Source organism: Cladophialophora bantiana (genome assembly GCF_000835475.1).
Source record: "Cladophialophora bantiana CBS 173.52 unplaced genomic scaffold supercont1.20, whole genome shotgun sequence".
Taxonomy (NCBI): Eukaryota; Fungi; Ascomycota; class Eurotiomycetes; order Chaetothyriales; family Herpotrichiellaceae; genus Cladophialophora; species Cladophialophora bantiana.
The window spans coordinates 110,698-123,537 of record NW_015971594.1 but is presented as its reverse complement, the minus strand read 5'-3'; the positions used below and the strand labels follow the sequence as shown (position 1 = coordinate 123,537).

Below are 12,840 nucleotides of genomic sequence, written 5' to 3'. Positions count from 1 at the left end.
TGGAAATAAATCACGGCGAAGGCGAACGTACACAGCTCATGTTGCGCACTTCTGGCTTTATGTTTTCTTGTACAAAATCTGCTTTTGCCACATATTTTTCTTTTTAACTTACGAGCTTTACATGTGAGCAGAAGACGGTTGTTAACGGTTGCAACAACAACAACAACGACATACCACGCACAGCAAAAGGATTCTGTTTGGGGGGGGAGGGCAATCGAGGAGCTATTGCTTTGTTTTCTATGTAACATGCATTGCGATGAACTTGGGGTTTCGCACACGTCGAGTATCGTCCGTACACTGAATTGAACGCGATGGCCGCGCTCCCTCTCTTTCACTTGATACATGGACGGTCTAAGTCGAAACCCTGGTCTGTTCTATTCATACATTTCGTTGAGAATTAAATAGAACTGCTGCACGTTCATTGCCTGTTGAGCCGCTGGTGGAAACTCCATGAACACCCCCTGTCAGCGCATGATCCTTCCCTCTCGCCTTTCTTTTTCTTGACCGGTCGCATACTCGTACAGGTTCTCTTGAGGCAGACTACATCATGCCGTCCTCGCCGCCAGACTCGACACAGTATTCGTTGTTTGTTTGTTGTCTTTGTGCAGTAACATGACCTCAAAGCCCAACGCCTTCTTCAAGCTCGGCAAGACTCAATTCCTCCGCCAACACCATCCGTAATGCCCTTACAATATTCTGTCCGCGCACGCCCTCGCCCGAAAACTTGTCTCTCCAGTCCCATCCCTTCTCCTTTTGGGTACCCTTCCCATCTCCCTTGGAATTTTGCCCTTTGGCCCCCCCAACTAAAACTTCACTTCCATTGGCGCTCGTCATGTCGGTGGTCATGCTCCTACCCAGCATCTCGCTCCCCATGAGCGAGTACGAGAAACCACTCCCACTTCCGCTACTCATTGACTTCTTCAGCAGCGCCCTCGGACTCGGTGGCCGGGATCCACGGTACTCTCTAAGAGAAGCGGCCAGGCACTCCTCCGTCGCAGCGTAGACTCGCTCAGACACGGTAGAGAGGTCCTCGATCGCCGCGAGTAAAGAATAGATTTGTTCAGTCGTAAATATCCTCTTCTTTTCGGTGCCGATCCCTATTCCTGCCGGGTAGGCGGTCTTGATGCAGTCACCTTGCGAGAGAAGTCCAGTAGCTTCGCCTAAAAGCGTCAACAGCCCATCAACTTGGATCGCACTTTGTCTCTGCGGATCGTATAAGCCGCCATATATAGAATCTGCAGCAGAATTGATCGCCGCCACAAGTGCTCTCGCCGCTGCTCTCCTCCGCGCGAGAGGCCGAGGATTCGTTGTCCTTCCATCCCCAGATTCTTCGTCGCGCAGAGTATAGAATCTCCGCAGACACGCGTATCCTACGAGGTAGAATTGCAGCATTTCAGCAGCCTCGGGATCGACTTCTGCAATGTCGATCAGTGCTGTCCTGGGGTTTCCCACCAAACTCCGTAGTCCGTCGTCCATTTCATTCTCAGGGGGGTACGCCCTGGACTGCACTAGCGAGTAGCTGACCAACACATCTATCAACTGCCTTATCTTATGGCTTGCGTGACTCCGTGCATAACACAGTAAGGCGGTGCCATACTGCTCGGTATTGTTCACGAGGTAGTCGCCGAATCTATCGGAGACCTTTCTCGCTTCGTCTTGTAAACCTAAATCTGAGCAGAGATTCGTGAGCTTCTCGGTTCGATCTTGAGTAGAGACTTCGAGTTGCTCAAGGAAGTTGCTCACGGCGGTGTGCATCGCTTCGCGGTCGTCGAGACGGGTGACGATGGATATAGACACTTCCCAGCCTTCCACCAGGGAGCCGTCAGAAAGACGCAGTATGGCCTTGTTGAAGAGTTGTTCGGCGTACGACAATAGCAAGTCATCCTTGGAGATGCCGTGCTTGGGAGTGGCATAGCTAAGAACCATGAGATCTTCTTCATTCAATCCAGTAAGTCGAGAGTGGGTCTCATCTTCTAACCAGCCCGATTTGGCACCGATTTCTGCCACGGATGAAGCGATGCATTGGGACAACGTACGGAGAACAGTCAAAGCTCCTTGGGTACTCCCTTGCAAGATACATCCAAGGCCTACCTCGACCGGAGACATTGCATTAATTTGAAATGAATTTTTGTCATTTGGATCCGTGACACTAAGGAACGCATCTCTCAGCCGACCGAGGTAAGGATTGAAGTCTTCGTCTTGCTTGGTCAGGTTGTTAGCCCGACTGACGTCGAAACTCCACTGTGCAACTGTTCCAGTTTCTGCAGTGCCATCCCACCATATGGTCAAGGAGGTAGCGGCCTCGAGCCAGTCTTGTGATTGGGCTGCAATCTCTTCGGCACTGCCTAGAAGGATGCTGTAGAGGATTTTGAGGTTCTGGAAAATAGTCCAGGGAAGAGAAGATCCTGATTTTTGGCCTATCTTCCCAAGGAGACCCATTTCGGGTTTCCGCAACCCGAAATTCTCAGCTTCGAAAGGAGACTCGTCCTCGTCCTGACCGGTTGCTTCGTCAGTCAGATTGTCCAATGCAGCTTCGACAGCGCTACGAAAGACGTTCCAGTCAGGGCCGGCGACGTTCCAGTCGCCTGATTGAATAGCTGGGCAGGAGTTGAGTAGAATTCGAGCTCGGTAGATGACACTTTGTACCGTCTGGAGCTGAGCACCTTTATAGCCCACACCGTCTGCCCCGTCGTCCACGGCCGAAGCGGCATATTTGAAGTCCGCGTCTGCGAAAAGTTGCATCACCTGTTGCAGTTTGCCCCGCAAGGTCAGACTCTGAACGGCGTCCCAGAAGAGCTCATGTGAGGTACAATTGGGTCGAGCGGAGACGACTGCTCGGTACATTTGGTCGTAGGAGACGTGGTAGTTGTCAAGCCAATCAAGAAGAACCCGTGGTGTCGGGATGACTATGTTGTCTGGAGAGGGTGGGGGATGGCGAAGGACGAGTAGGAGGGAGGCGAGATAGTTCGCTTTGGCGAAAGCGGGAGCGGTAGGTTGAGGGCCTATATCGTTGCTATCCAGTGAAGGGCGATCGGGCTCGACAAACCGTTGCCACTCTTTAATCAGACTGTAGGCACATTCGGCGACGACTTGGAGGACATTTGTGCTGTCTTTGAGGTACTGAGATTGTTCGTCTAGTTCGCGGAGGATTTGTTCCGTCTCGAGAATCACTTCGTCTGGTTCGCTAATCGAAGCTGGCTGCGCCCTGGCTCCCATGTCTCTAGCCAAACTGAGCACCACTGTATCGTTTCCCTTGTGTGGCAGCGCAGAGAGCCTCGTCGAACTGCGGAAAGATTTAGGTGGCGCAGAAACCCTCGAGTCTCTTGTGCTCATAGTACTGAATTTCATAAGGGAGGCGGGCTGCCGTTGGCTGATGGATTGAAAGCCACGGCGGGCCTGGAACTGGCTTAGTCCCTCCTCCTCATTGTCTTCATCCATGTCTTGATCCTCGTCCGCTTCCTCATTTTGATAGTCTCCCTTCCTGGCTCTTGAGGGAATCTGGTGATCGCCATTCTTCGAGCGCTGAGGGTTATTGGAGTTCGGGGATGAGCGTAAAGGGGAAGATTTGGTAGGCTTGGAGAGCTGGAGTTTACTGATACCAGTACCAAAGGTGGAGCTGCCGAAGATCTGAGAGGGAGGAGGAGCAACAGGAGTGGTGCTAGCCAGTTGAGGAGGGTTGGAGGAGAAAAAATTCGAGCCTCGAGTAGCGGGAGTTCTGCCCGGCGTGGAATTGATGCTGGATGAATAGTCCGCAGAGAATCTGTTCATGTTGGCGTCCGCGGGAATATCATCATCTCGTTCTGGTGGAAGTGGGAGAACGATAGCCAGCGGCGGAACTATGTTCAACTGACAAGTTGATGGATCGCGTGTGTTGACGCTGAGACGCGCAAAATGCACGGGCGGCTTAGTCATCCCCTCTATACAAACCGCTAAAACTGCACCACTCTTTGACCACTCGCACCCACCAAGGCACCAGGGCCGCACAACGCCGCGGATGCTGCACAGCCTTCCTCGACCTCGTCTTCACCAGATTCAAATCATTTCACTTTCGGAATTTTCATGTTCTATATCCCTCAACCATATACCAAGTACGATTCAATCCATGATACTGTTCCAGTACTCTGCTGCCTGCCATTGCCTCGGAACAATCCGAACCACATATGATAGAATAAGTCATCATCATCCAGCGGAGGCAAACGAGGTGCGACTAAAATCATTGTCGATATGCTTGTTCATTCTTGGTCTGCCTGCAGCGATGGAACTTACCCAGATACATGCGGCAATAGAAGGGTGTCGACATGGCCTTTTACCTCGGTCGAGCTCCGGACGGAATAACCATTTTGACAAAAACTTGGAACTATATCTTGCAGACGGGCTTGACGGGCATTGCGAATGATAACGCCGTGTGCGAGTGGTGGAGATACCCTAACTGATATATAAAAGCCCCTCTGCCCGGCATGCTCTCTTTATCAATACATCTCCGTCCTCCATTCAAAACCAATCCCGTCTCCTTTGTTCGTCTGTTTTCTCATCCTTACAGGACCTTATCTCAACTTCCCTACCAACCGCCGAGAGCATGGCCGCAGACTATTCCTTCCAAGGCTGGATGGGCCTCGACAAGGACTCGGCAAAAGGTAACATGGTCTGGCAGAGCTACACTCCAAAGCCCTTTGAAGAAACCGACGTTGACATCAAAATCACCCACTGTGGTATCTGCGGGTCCGACCTTCACACGCTTCGTAGCGGATGGGGTCCAACCCTTTACCCCGTCTGCGTAGGCCACGAAATTGTTGGAACCGCCGTGCGCGTCGGCTCGAAGGTGGAAAACGGAATCAAAGTAGGCGATCGCGTGGGTGTAGGTGCTCAAAGCGGTTCATGCCTCCGCCCGGACTGCGAAGAATGCTCTCATGACATGGAGAACTACTGTCAAGTCAAGCAGACGGGGACGTACAATTCGAAATGGCCTGACGGATCGAAGTCCTACGGCGGCTATAGCGATTATTGGCGCGGGCACTCTCACTTTGTCTTCAAGATCCCCGACGCAATACCCAGCGATGTCGCAGCACCGATGCTCTGCGGCGGAATCACTGCCTTCTCACCCTTGACGCAGTACGGTGCCGGCCCAGGGAAACGCGTGGGTATTGTCGGATTAGGCGGGCTAGGTCACTTTGGCGTCATGGGCGCGAAAGCACTGAACGTGGACAAACTCGTCGCAATCTCTCGCACTTCCTCAAAGAAGGCCGATGCATTTAAAATGGGCGCCGACGTCTTCATCGCCACGGACGAAGATAAGAACTGGGCGCGCACGCACCGCAGAACCTTGGATCTCATCGTCTCGACCGTTTCGAGCCCCAAGATGCCCTTCGCGCAATACCTCCAACTCCTCCGTGTAGGCGGCACGTTCGTCCAAATTGGCGCCCCTGAAGACAACATCCCCTCCTTCAACGCTTTCTCCCTCCTCTCCAGGAAGATCAAAATCACGGGCTCAGGGATTGGCTCTCCAAAAGAGATCCGGGAGATGCTGGAATTGTTTGCGCAGAAGAAGGTGTGGACGTGGAATAATAATTACCCCATGAAAGAGGCCAATCGGGCGATTGTGGATATGGATGCGGGCAAGGCACGGTATAGGATTGTGCTCGTAAACGAGAAGCATGCTAATGAAAGTCGGCTGTGAAACGTGGGTAATCGAGTTAGAGGAGCACAAGGACAAGAGCGGCCTCCAATTGTCTTGAAAGAGTCCGTCGAGAAATATGGGACCGCCACCTTGGACTAGGCTGAGTCGCTGGGGAACAGATGCAGGTAGGTGTAGAAAACGTACCTATATTCAAAGGGACTAGGGATGTGTCTTGACCTATCGCTGGTTTCAGCGTCGAAGTGGCAGCCTCAAGAAGCAGCGTCCAAAAGGATGTTGAGCCATCAGAAGACATGCCAAAGTCCTTGTTATTCAATACCCATCAACTCAGCCAGCTCCTCCGGACTCAATGTGCTTCTCCGCCTCGATGCCTTTCTAGTCTTCGCAGGGTTCGCTCCGTGTTTTCGTTTCCCGCCTTTGGCTCCATAAGCTGGTCTTGAGTCTCGCTGGCTTTCAAGAGCTTCTGCCTCTACCGCTGCCAGTTTTTCATCAATCGTTAATGCCGGCTCTTGTCCTTTGGTCTATATCGGAATTAGTACGACTTGAACCCATTCAAAAGTTGACAGAGACAAATGTTGTGAATCTTACCTGCCGTGGAATCCGCGATTCCAAGCCCATCGTCTTCTCTTCAAGCTCAAATCCGTTCTCGTCATCACGCTCCGCGTCAGGCTCGCCGTCTAAGCTGCCAATGCCTGAATCTGCGCTTTCCCTCGACATTGACAAACCCTCGAAACCATGTCTCGGTGAGCGACCGACATTGTTCACGTCCATCGCCTTCAGTGGTCGAATTGGCTTGCCTAGATTACCTGCTCTGCGTGCGATGGAAGCACGTCTTTTAGGCGGACGTTCCTCTGGCGACGAGATGTCGAGAACGAGATCCAGATCTGGTCGCTGTATCTTGATTTCGTCTTTTTCGACGACATCGCTTTGAGTCAATATTGGATATCGAATTTCTTTTCGTTCGGACTCTGGCAAGACTTCTTCGTGCTCAGGTTGTTCTTCTTCCAACTTGCTGCCCTCATACAGTATCGATGACAGTTCCTCGGTCATCCCAAAAACAGGCTGCCCATTCGGTAGGAGAGCCACACTCTTTCCGAACTCTAGCCCGGACAGATCGTCCCTTGATAGTCCCTCGCCGTTTTCAATCATGCGTTTGCGCCAGTTATCCATCATCGTTACCGCTTCCTTCCACCGATTTGCCATCTTTTCCCATCCAGCTCTCAGCTTGATGATCTCTTCATCACGGATTTCAACTTCTTCGATTGGGACGAATGATGGATCTTTGAGTATAGATTGGCAGTGTCCTAGAATGGCAGTCATTTGCTCAGCTAAGTCGTCGCAGGAGGTGAGATCTTCGATTTGGGGTTGTTGATGAGTTGCTTTTCGTTTGGTTTCGCGCAAATGGCCTGGTATCTGCGTCCCGTCTTTCTGGTCTTCGTTTTCCGCGCCCGCTTCCCTATCCTCTAGTCCGGTCATATCTCGCATAATTTGCATAGTATCCGTTATGATCTTTCTGAGTGTTACATTTTCTGTACTCGTCTCATTGACCAAGGCGGTCAGAAACTCGGTGCTCTCCTTTTCTAGACTCCATTCGGAGCTGTTCACATCCTGGCCGTTGCGCAATTCCCTGCCCTTAACCTCTGGCTCCCAGTTTATAGTATTTATTTTCATCCCACTTGAGTCTTTCTTGCCACGCTGCATTCCCACTAAATAGGCCTTTAGCTTGTCCAACTCGGCATCCCTTTTGCGAACGTCGCTTAGACATTTGGCCCGCACTTGATCCAGAGTAGCTTTTATCTTCAACATCTGCTCTTTATGATCCTTTAATTGGATTTCTAGTTTACGCACACTTGTCTTTAGTGCTCGCTCCTGCGACTCGGCCGCGGCAGCAGCTCGCGACAGTTCGGCATTCTTGACCTGCATCCTTTGAAGATCGAGGACACGCTGAGATTCATCGGCGCGGGTTTGGCGAATATGTGTGGCGAGATTCTCTCGTTGTTCGGCATCTTGATCACGTCGGAGAACCAAGTCGTGGACGAGATTGATGATCCGGGACATTGTCGGGTTGGTGCCAGACCGATTGCGATCTGGGCGAGCGAAGTCGATGGGTTTTCCATTTGAAAGGAGACCGCGCGCGAGTAAGAGGTTGTTGAGGTATTGGGATGCTCTTTCTAGACTGTTGGACTCCATTCTGACGGGGCTGAGATGGGCCTGGTGCCTGGTGCTCCTTGGAGAGTTCTGAACTTGAGGGGTCGCAAGTTGGTCGGATGATGCCAAAAGTGAGGCCAAATGAGGCTAGTGGTAAACATGGACGCAGCCGGTCCCATGATGTCCCATGGTTTATCCGAGGATCACGTGCTTGCCACAACCCTGACCACTCAACCACCTGATCGCGATCTTGACGCGTCGATCCTCGCACCTCAACCGTCTTAACGGAATAGTCCTATCTTACTGGTAAAGCATCTCCTCGCCCGCTCCATAGAGTGCATGTCGAGTGTCCCCTCTGCTCAGATGGCTTTGGGTCATTCCCCCAAACGGGTTAAACCCCTGCTTGAGGATTGTCTCGAGGCTGCCCGGAGACGTGACTATACTGTCGCCCTGACTGCTGTAAATGGTGCTCTCAGGGTCTTCGACACCGACAAGAGTATACCTCTCATCCAAATTCTCGAACACCGTGTCGCGGTATATCTACGCTTAGATCGTCTGGATCAGGCTCTGAAAGACGCAAAAGCTATGATCCGACTTGACCCTACAGACGCCAGAGGCTATATCCGAGCTGGGGTCATCGAACGCCGCAAGAACAACAAAATCGCTGCAATGAGATATCTTGAATATGGCTTGAAGAAAGTCCCTGATTCAGATGCGAACCATGGGTTGCTCGTCAAAGAAATGAAGGAAACAGCAGATCAGATGAGGACCGAAATCGTGCTCTCCCAAGCCAAAGATCCCCTTGTTGTCCTGCCGCTTGAGGTCATCGAACTCATTCTTTCATTTCTCGACTACCGGTCCAATATACGTTTGCTCCGTGTCTCCAAGTCATGGAACAAAATCGTTAGCAGCTCGCACCCGTTGGTCGACACCCTGGCCTTTCCTAACCCCACAAAGCAAATCACCCCGAAGTCGCTTATCACTGCCCTTAAAAGGTGTCAAACTCTCAAAACAGTCAAAGTGTCCCGACTACCAGGCCCCACGGCGGAATACCTTGCCCAGACTCTGTCACATTGGGAGAAATTTCCAGCGCTCCAGTATTTCGAATGGCGAGATGCAAAGTTCTACCCCTGTTTGTTGCCCATGACCCAATATGACCTGAGGGTTATTATTGTTGAATGCAGCAACGCACCGACCCCTATTGGATGGATCCGCACTGTTCTACAAAGTTGCAGATCTCTAGAGATTGCCAAATTCCAAAATGTGCGTGGGCGGTTCGCTGCGGAAGCGTCTCTGAACAGCAGCAGTCTCCGAGAATTGGAGCTCCATTCTACTAACTGCACTTCTTTGGCTTTTGTGTGTGATGAACCTTCACAATGTGACTGTGAGCAGTGGAAGCTGACTGTTTATTAGGACCGTTTATCTCTCCAGTTCCCCCAGCTGAAGGTTCTGTCCTGTAAGGGCATCACCTACGAAAGTACGTCTACATCGAGTGGTACTCTAGACCTGAGTCATATGACGAAACTCCGGAGTCTTGATATTCTTGAATCTCGTTTGCTCAGAGTTAGCCTACCCACATCGCTTAGGCAATTGAGTCTCGTCTCGTGCATTTTCCTGGCCCAACATATGGATCATGCATTTTGTCCTGCATTGAACGAGCTCCAGGAACTTCGAGTCCTTAACTGTAACTACTTCCCCTTATTCGTCTTGTCCTCTGTCCAGAAGACGTCACCGGGGAAGTTGTCAAAATGTTCGGTGACCGTCAATGAGGATATCGCTCACCAGGTGGTCAACATGATGAGCATGCCTTGGTTTCAGAGTCTAAAATACCTTCGCATTGTCAATGCCAACTTTATCAGCCCGGCCGCCTTTGCATATATCAAGAACTGTTCGGCTCTGGAAGAACTATGTTTCGAACAAGCTGGAGCCATTGGGGTATTTGTGTCGGATCTGATCAGAGAGACTGGTCGACTACGCAAAGTTACACTTCTTCACTGTCCTAACGTGGCCAGGGACATCATTCCATGGGCAAAAGAACGTGGTGTGGAGGTTGAGATCCATCAAGGCGACGTGCCCGCAGGCAATGGGCGCCGTGTTGTCGAGTCTTATTGAGCTATTGGGCAGTGGCATTCCAGACGGGTTCTGTGACCGGCCTTATCAACGTGACATTTCCCACGCAACCTCCCAAACCCACCGGTCGCCGCCAGTTCTATCAGTGCACATCTGACTCCTCCGCGCCGGTCAGAAGCTGGAGTCTTCAGATATACAAACGAATCTCTTCAGTGGACGAAAGCATCGATGTTCTGAAATATGCGAGCGCACTATCTAACCCAAGCCTCCAATGACAAAGGATGTGCATCAAAGCCCATCAGCTAAGAGGCGGACGGGAGTCAGATTCCGCTAGGCACTTTGATGCTGGATAGCTATATCTGCTTCAGTTAGGCGAGATTGTGTAGAACAATAAAGTCAGGTCGGGTTGCATTTCTCTGCCCAGCGCTTGAAGGAGGACAAGCGCGGTTATTCCTCGACAGGCTCACGGAACATGAAATGCACACGATGTGCATCGTTTCTTGAGCAAGGATCATACATCATCACGACAAGCCTCTATGCAAGGACGGATATAAGAGTGTCGCTGATGTTCTGATCCTTTCAGAAATGGGCAACCTGTGATGGAAATGTTGTACGAGAACAGACGGCAGAGGGTCATTCACGGTTGTTTGTTCATGAGCAACAAACCACCTGTCGCGGAGGCTCACCAGGCCAACAATCCAACCGAGTTCGGGTCGTTTTGTCCCATCCTCGCCTGTTCCAATCTATCTCTGTCCGCCCCTCCCCCCTTTGCGCTTCGCATGGAGACCCTTTTCTCCCTGTTGTGCAACACAGCCTTCTGATTCTGGCTACATAAAACGCATAGACTGGGTTTCTGCCACCACGACCTCCAACCCGGATTCTGATCGCCACGCAGGCACTTTGCAGGGTTCCGAATCCTTTTCTCGTGCCGTAGATGGCAAGACCGTTGGGCCTCGAGTGGGATAGAAAGACGGATGGATGTGACTTTTTGACTTTACCCCCCCTGTCTTCCTGCTCCTCAAATACCGTCTTCTACCTTCAGTCGTGAAAGTCTCGTGTCGCTGTGCAAGCCACAATTGCGAGCCTTTTGCTTCCCAGAGAATGGGCTGGATATATAGGGGAGTCATATCTGGTCTTAGAGATCTGATGTATATTACGATGCGTAGAATACATACACTCGTACCACACGCGCACACCGTCTAGATCCGGCCATGCTGTTGCTTCTGGCCAGGTGGATCTGGCATCTCATCTTCCAGCCCACCCGTCTATCTGCATCTCCCCCATCCCTTATACTGGGCCTCTTTAGACAAAGATGGCCTTTTTCTGGTTGCCCAGTCCGTTCAGCCTTTACCGCTGCCGTGCCGAATGTGCAAGAAAACAGAGAACTAGATCTGCAATAATCACCATCAGATAATATGCGTGTCGTTCGACAGCATACTTCAATCTCCCGAAATCATACCCTTCCGCCTCGTCATCCATCTCCTGACCTCTGCAGCATATCAGAAACTCCCAGTGCAATCACCGAAGTCTCAGCGTTGGCATTGTGAAATGTCTCCTGTCCCATACCCAGCCCACTCCTCTGCTATTCCTGGCCCTTAAGTCGTTCGGTTATCGTCGGTTGACCCGGGGTCAAGGAAACTCACAAATCGTGTTCCTCCGTCCTTGTCTTCCGTAATTAGCGCACCTGTCTGCTGCTCATGCAATCATGGTGATTCTGTCTCGTGTACCCTCATCTCATCTCCTGTCGAAAATGCACCAATCAGACCTGAACCGTTGCAACGCCAAGATCCGAAAAGTTGGCTTTGCAGCTTTAGGCCGGTTCATAACCTCCTGGTGATAGGATTGGTTGCACTCGTGTGCAAAGCCGCAATCTCAATTTCGTCCGTTTGTCCATTTAACCGGGTCGGAAATACAGGGCAGCGGATCATAAGATATCCAAATCCTCAAACTCCGCAACCAAACCATCGACTGTCTCCCAGCTATGCCGGGGTTCGAACTCCATCGGTCTGCTCGCATAACACCCAACCCAGACCGTGCCCTTCTGATGTTCCAACCCACCGCCAAAGAAGCCCATGATCTCGCGCATCTTCCTCCACCCGGATGCAACGTCTTCCGGATTGCGTTCTCGTTGGTATCGAGGATCAAGGCCAGGGTAACAATGATGTGGCTGTTCGAAGGGAGCAATATGATCCGGTAGTTTGTACCAAATCCAGAGGGACTCCTCGACACGCTCGAGTTTAATGCGGAGGGAGTGCGAAGTGAGTGAGTAGGAGCCAAATGGCGTCGGTGGTGAAGGTAAGCGTGCTGAAGAAGCCCAATCCGCGCCGCAAGGGGAAATCGCCACCACGGAGGCAGCATGGAGCTCCCCTTCTATTAATTCCAGGCCAGCTTTGGCCCATTTCCCCGTTGCCAAAGCTTCATTCCCGGGTCTTTGGTAACGCGAGACTCGACGCGCCATAACCGGTGATCGAGTTGAAGGATCAGGAAGCGAGCCAGCGAAAATGACGATGCCAGCTTGGTCAAATTCTCTGGCAAAGTCGGCGGACACAGTTACTTCCGCCAGAATGAAGGATTGACGTAATCGTTTTAGAATCATTGGTGCACTCGTGTCATCGGACGCTGACGGTTTCCGCCAGATGCTTGTGTTTGGCGGTGCTCGCAGTGAGAAGTACTCATGCAGGTCTTCGGGTTGTTGGAAATTGGGAGGGACGTTGACGGCAACAAAGTCCTCACAGGCGAGCTCCATTGTGGAGGACAAATTCGGATCCGAGCACCACCTGTTGGGTGTAAGGATTGGAGGTTTCGACTGAATATGTTCGTTCAAGGGTTGTTCTGACCAAGATGACAAGTCAACCGAACGTGGTCTGTCGTCAGCTGTCCGTAGACGAGTCGCCAGCTCAGCGGTCGCACGGCAGAAACTTGTTCGCAGGCAGACAAACGGTGACAATCTCAAGCAAAAGGTGGTATATCTGTGTAGGAAGGTCGATTTT

The 12,840-nt window shown here is 51.5% G+C and overlaps 5 protein-coding genes across 5 annotated transcripts; 2 read left to right on the top strand and 3 right to left on the bottom strand.

Annotated features, from left to right (window-relative positions):
• Positions 1-618: 618 nt before the first annotated feature.
• Z519_10874 (uncharacterized protein) lies at positions 619-3,768 on the bottom strand (the record flags this gene model as incomplete). The annotated part of the gene is made up of 1 exon (XM_016768589.1): positions 619-3,768. One exon carries the CDS (start codon positions 3,766-3,768, stop codon positions 619-621), a length of 3,150 nt encoding a protein of 1,049 aa, XP_016614976.1.
• Positions 3,769-4,576: 808 nt separating this feature from the next.
• Positions 4,577-5,674, top strand: Z519_10873 (uncharacterized protein; the record flags this gene model as incomplete). The annotated part of the gene is made up of 1 exon (XM_016768588.1): positions 4,577-5,674. The coding sequence occupies one exon, from the start codon at positions 4,577-4,579 to the stop codon at positions 5,672-5,674; it is 1,098 nt and encodes a 365-aa protein (XP_016614975.1).
• A 266-nt stretch (positions 5,675-5,940) lies between these two features.
• Positions 5,941-7,822, bottom strand: Z519_10872 (uncharacterized protein; the record flags this gene model as incomplete). Its single annotated transcript, XM_016768587.1, has 2 exons — positions 5,941-6,153; positions 6,221-7,822. 2 exons carry the CDS (start codon positions 7,820-7,822, stop codon positions 5,941-5,943), a joined length of 1,815 nt encoding a protein of 604 aa, XP_016614974.1.
• Positions 7,823-8,143: 321 nt separating this feature from the next.
• Positions 8,144-9,892, top strand: Z519_10871 (uncharacterized protein; the record flags this gene model as incomplete). The annotated part of the gene is made up of 2 exons (XM_016768586.1): positions 8,144-9,136; positions 9,194-9,892. 2 exons carry the CDS (start codon positions 8,144-8,146, stop codon positions 9,890-9,892), a joined length of 1,692 nt encoding a protein of 563 aa, XP_016614973.1.
• A 1,882-nt stretch (positions 9,893-11,774) lies between these two features.
• Z519_10870 (uncharacterized protein) lies at positions 11,775-12,596 on the bottom strand (the record flags this gene model as incomplete). Its single annotated transcript, XM_016768585.1, has 1 exon — positions 11,775-12,596. The coding sequence occupies one exon, from the start codon at positions 12,594-12,596 to the stop codon at positions 11,775-11,777; it is 822 nt and encodes a 273-aa protein (XP_016614972.1).
• Positions 12,597-12,840: the final 244 nt, after the last annotated feature.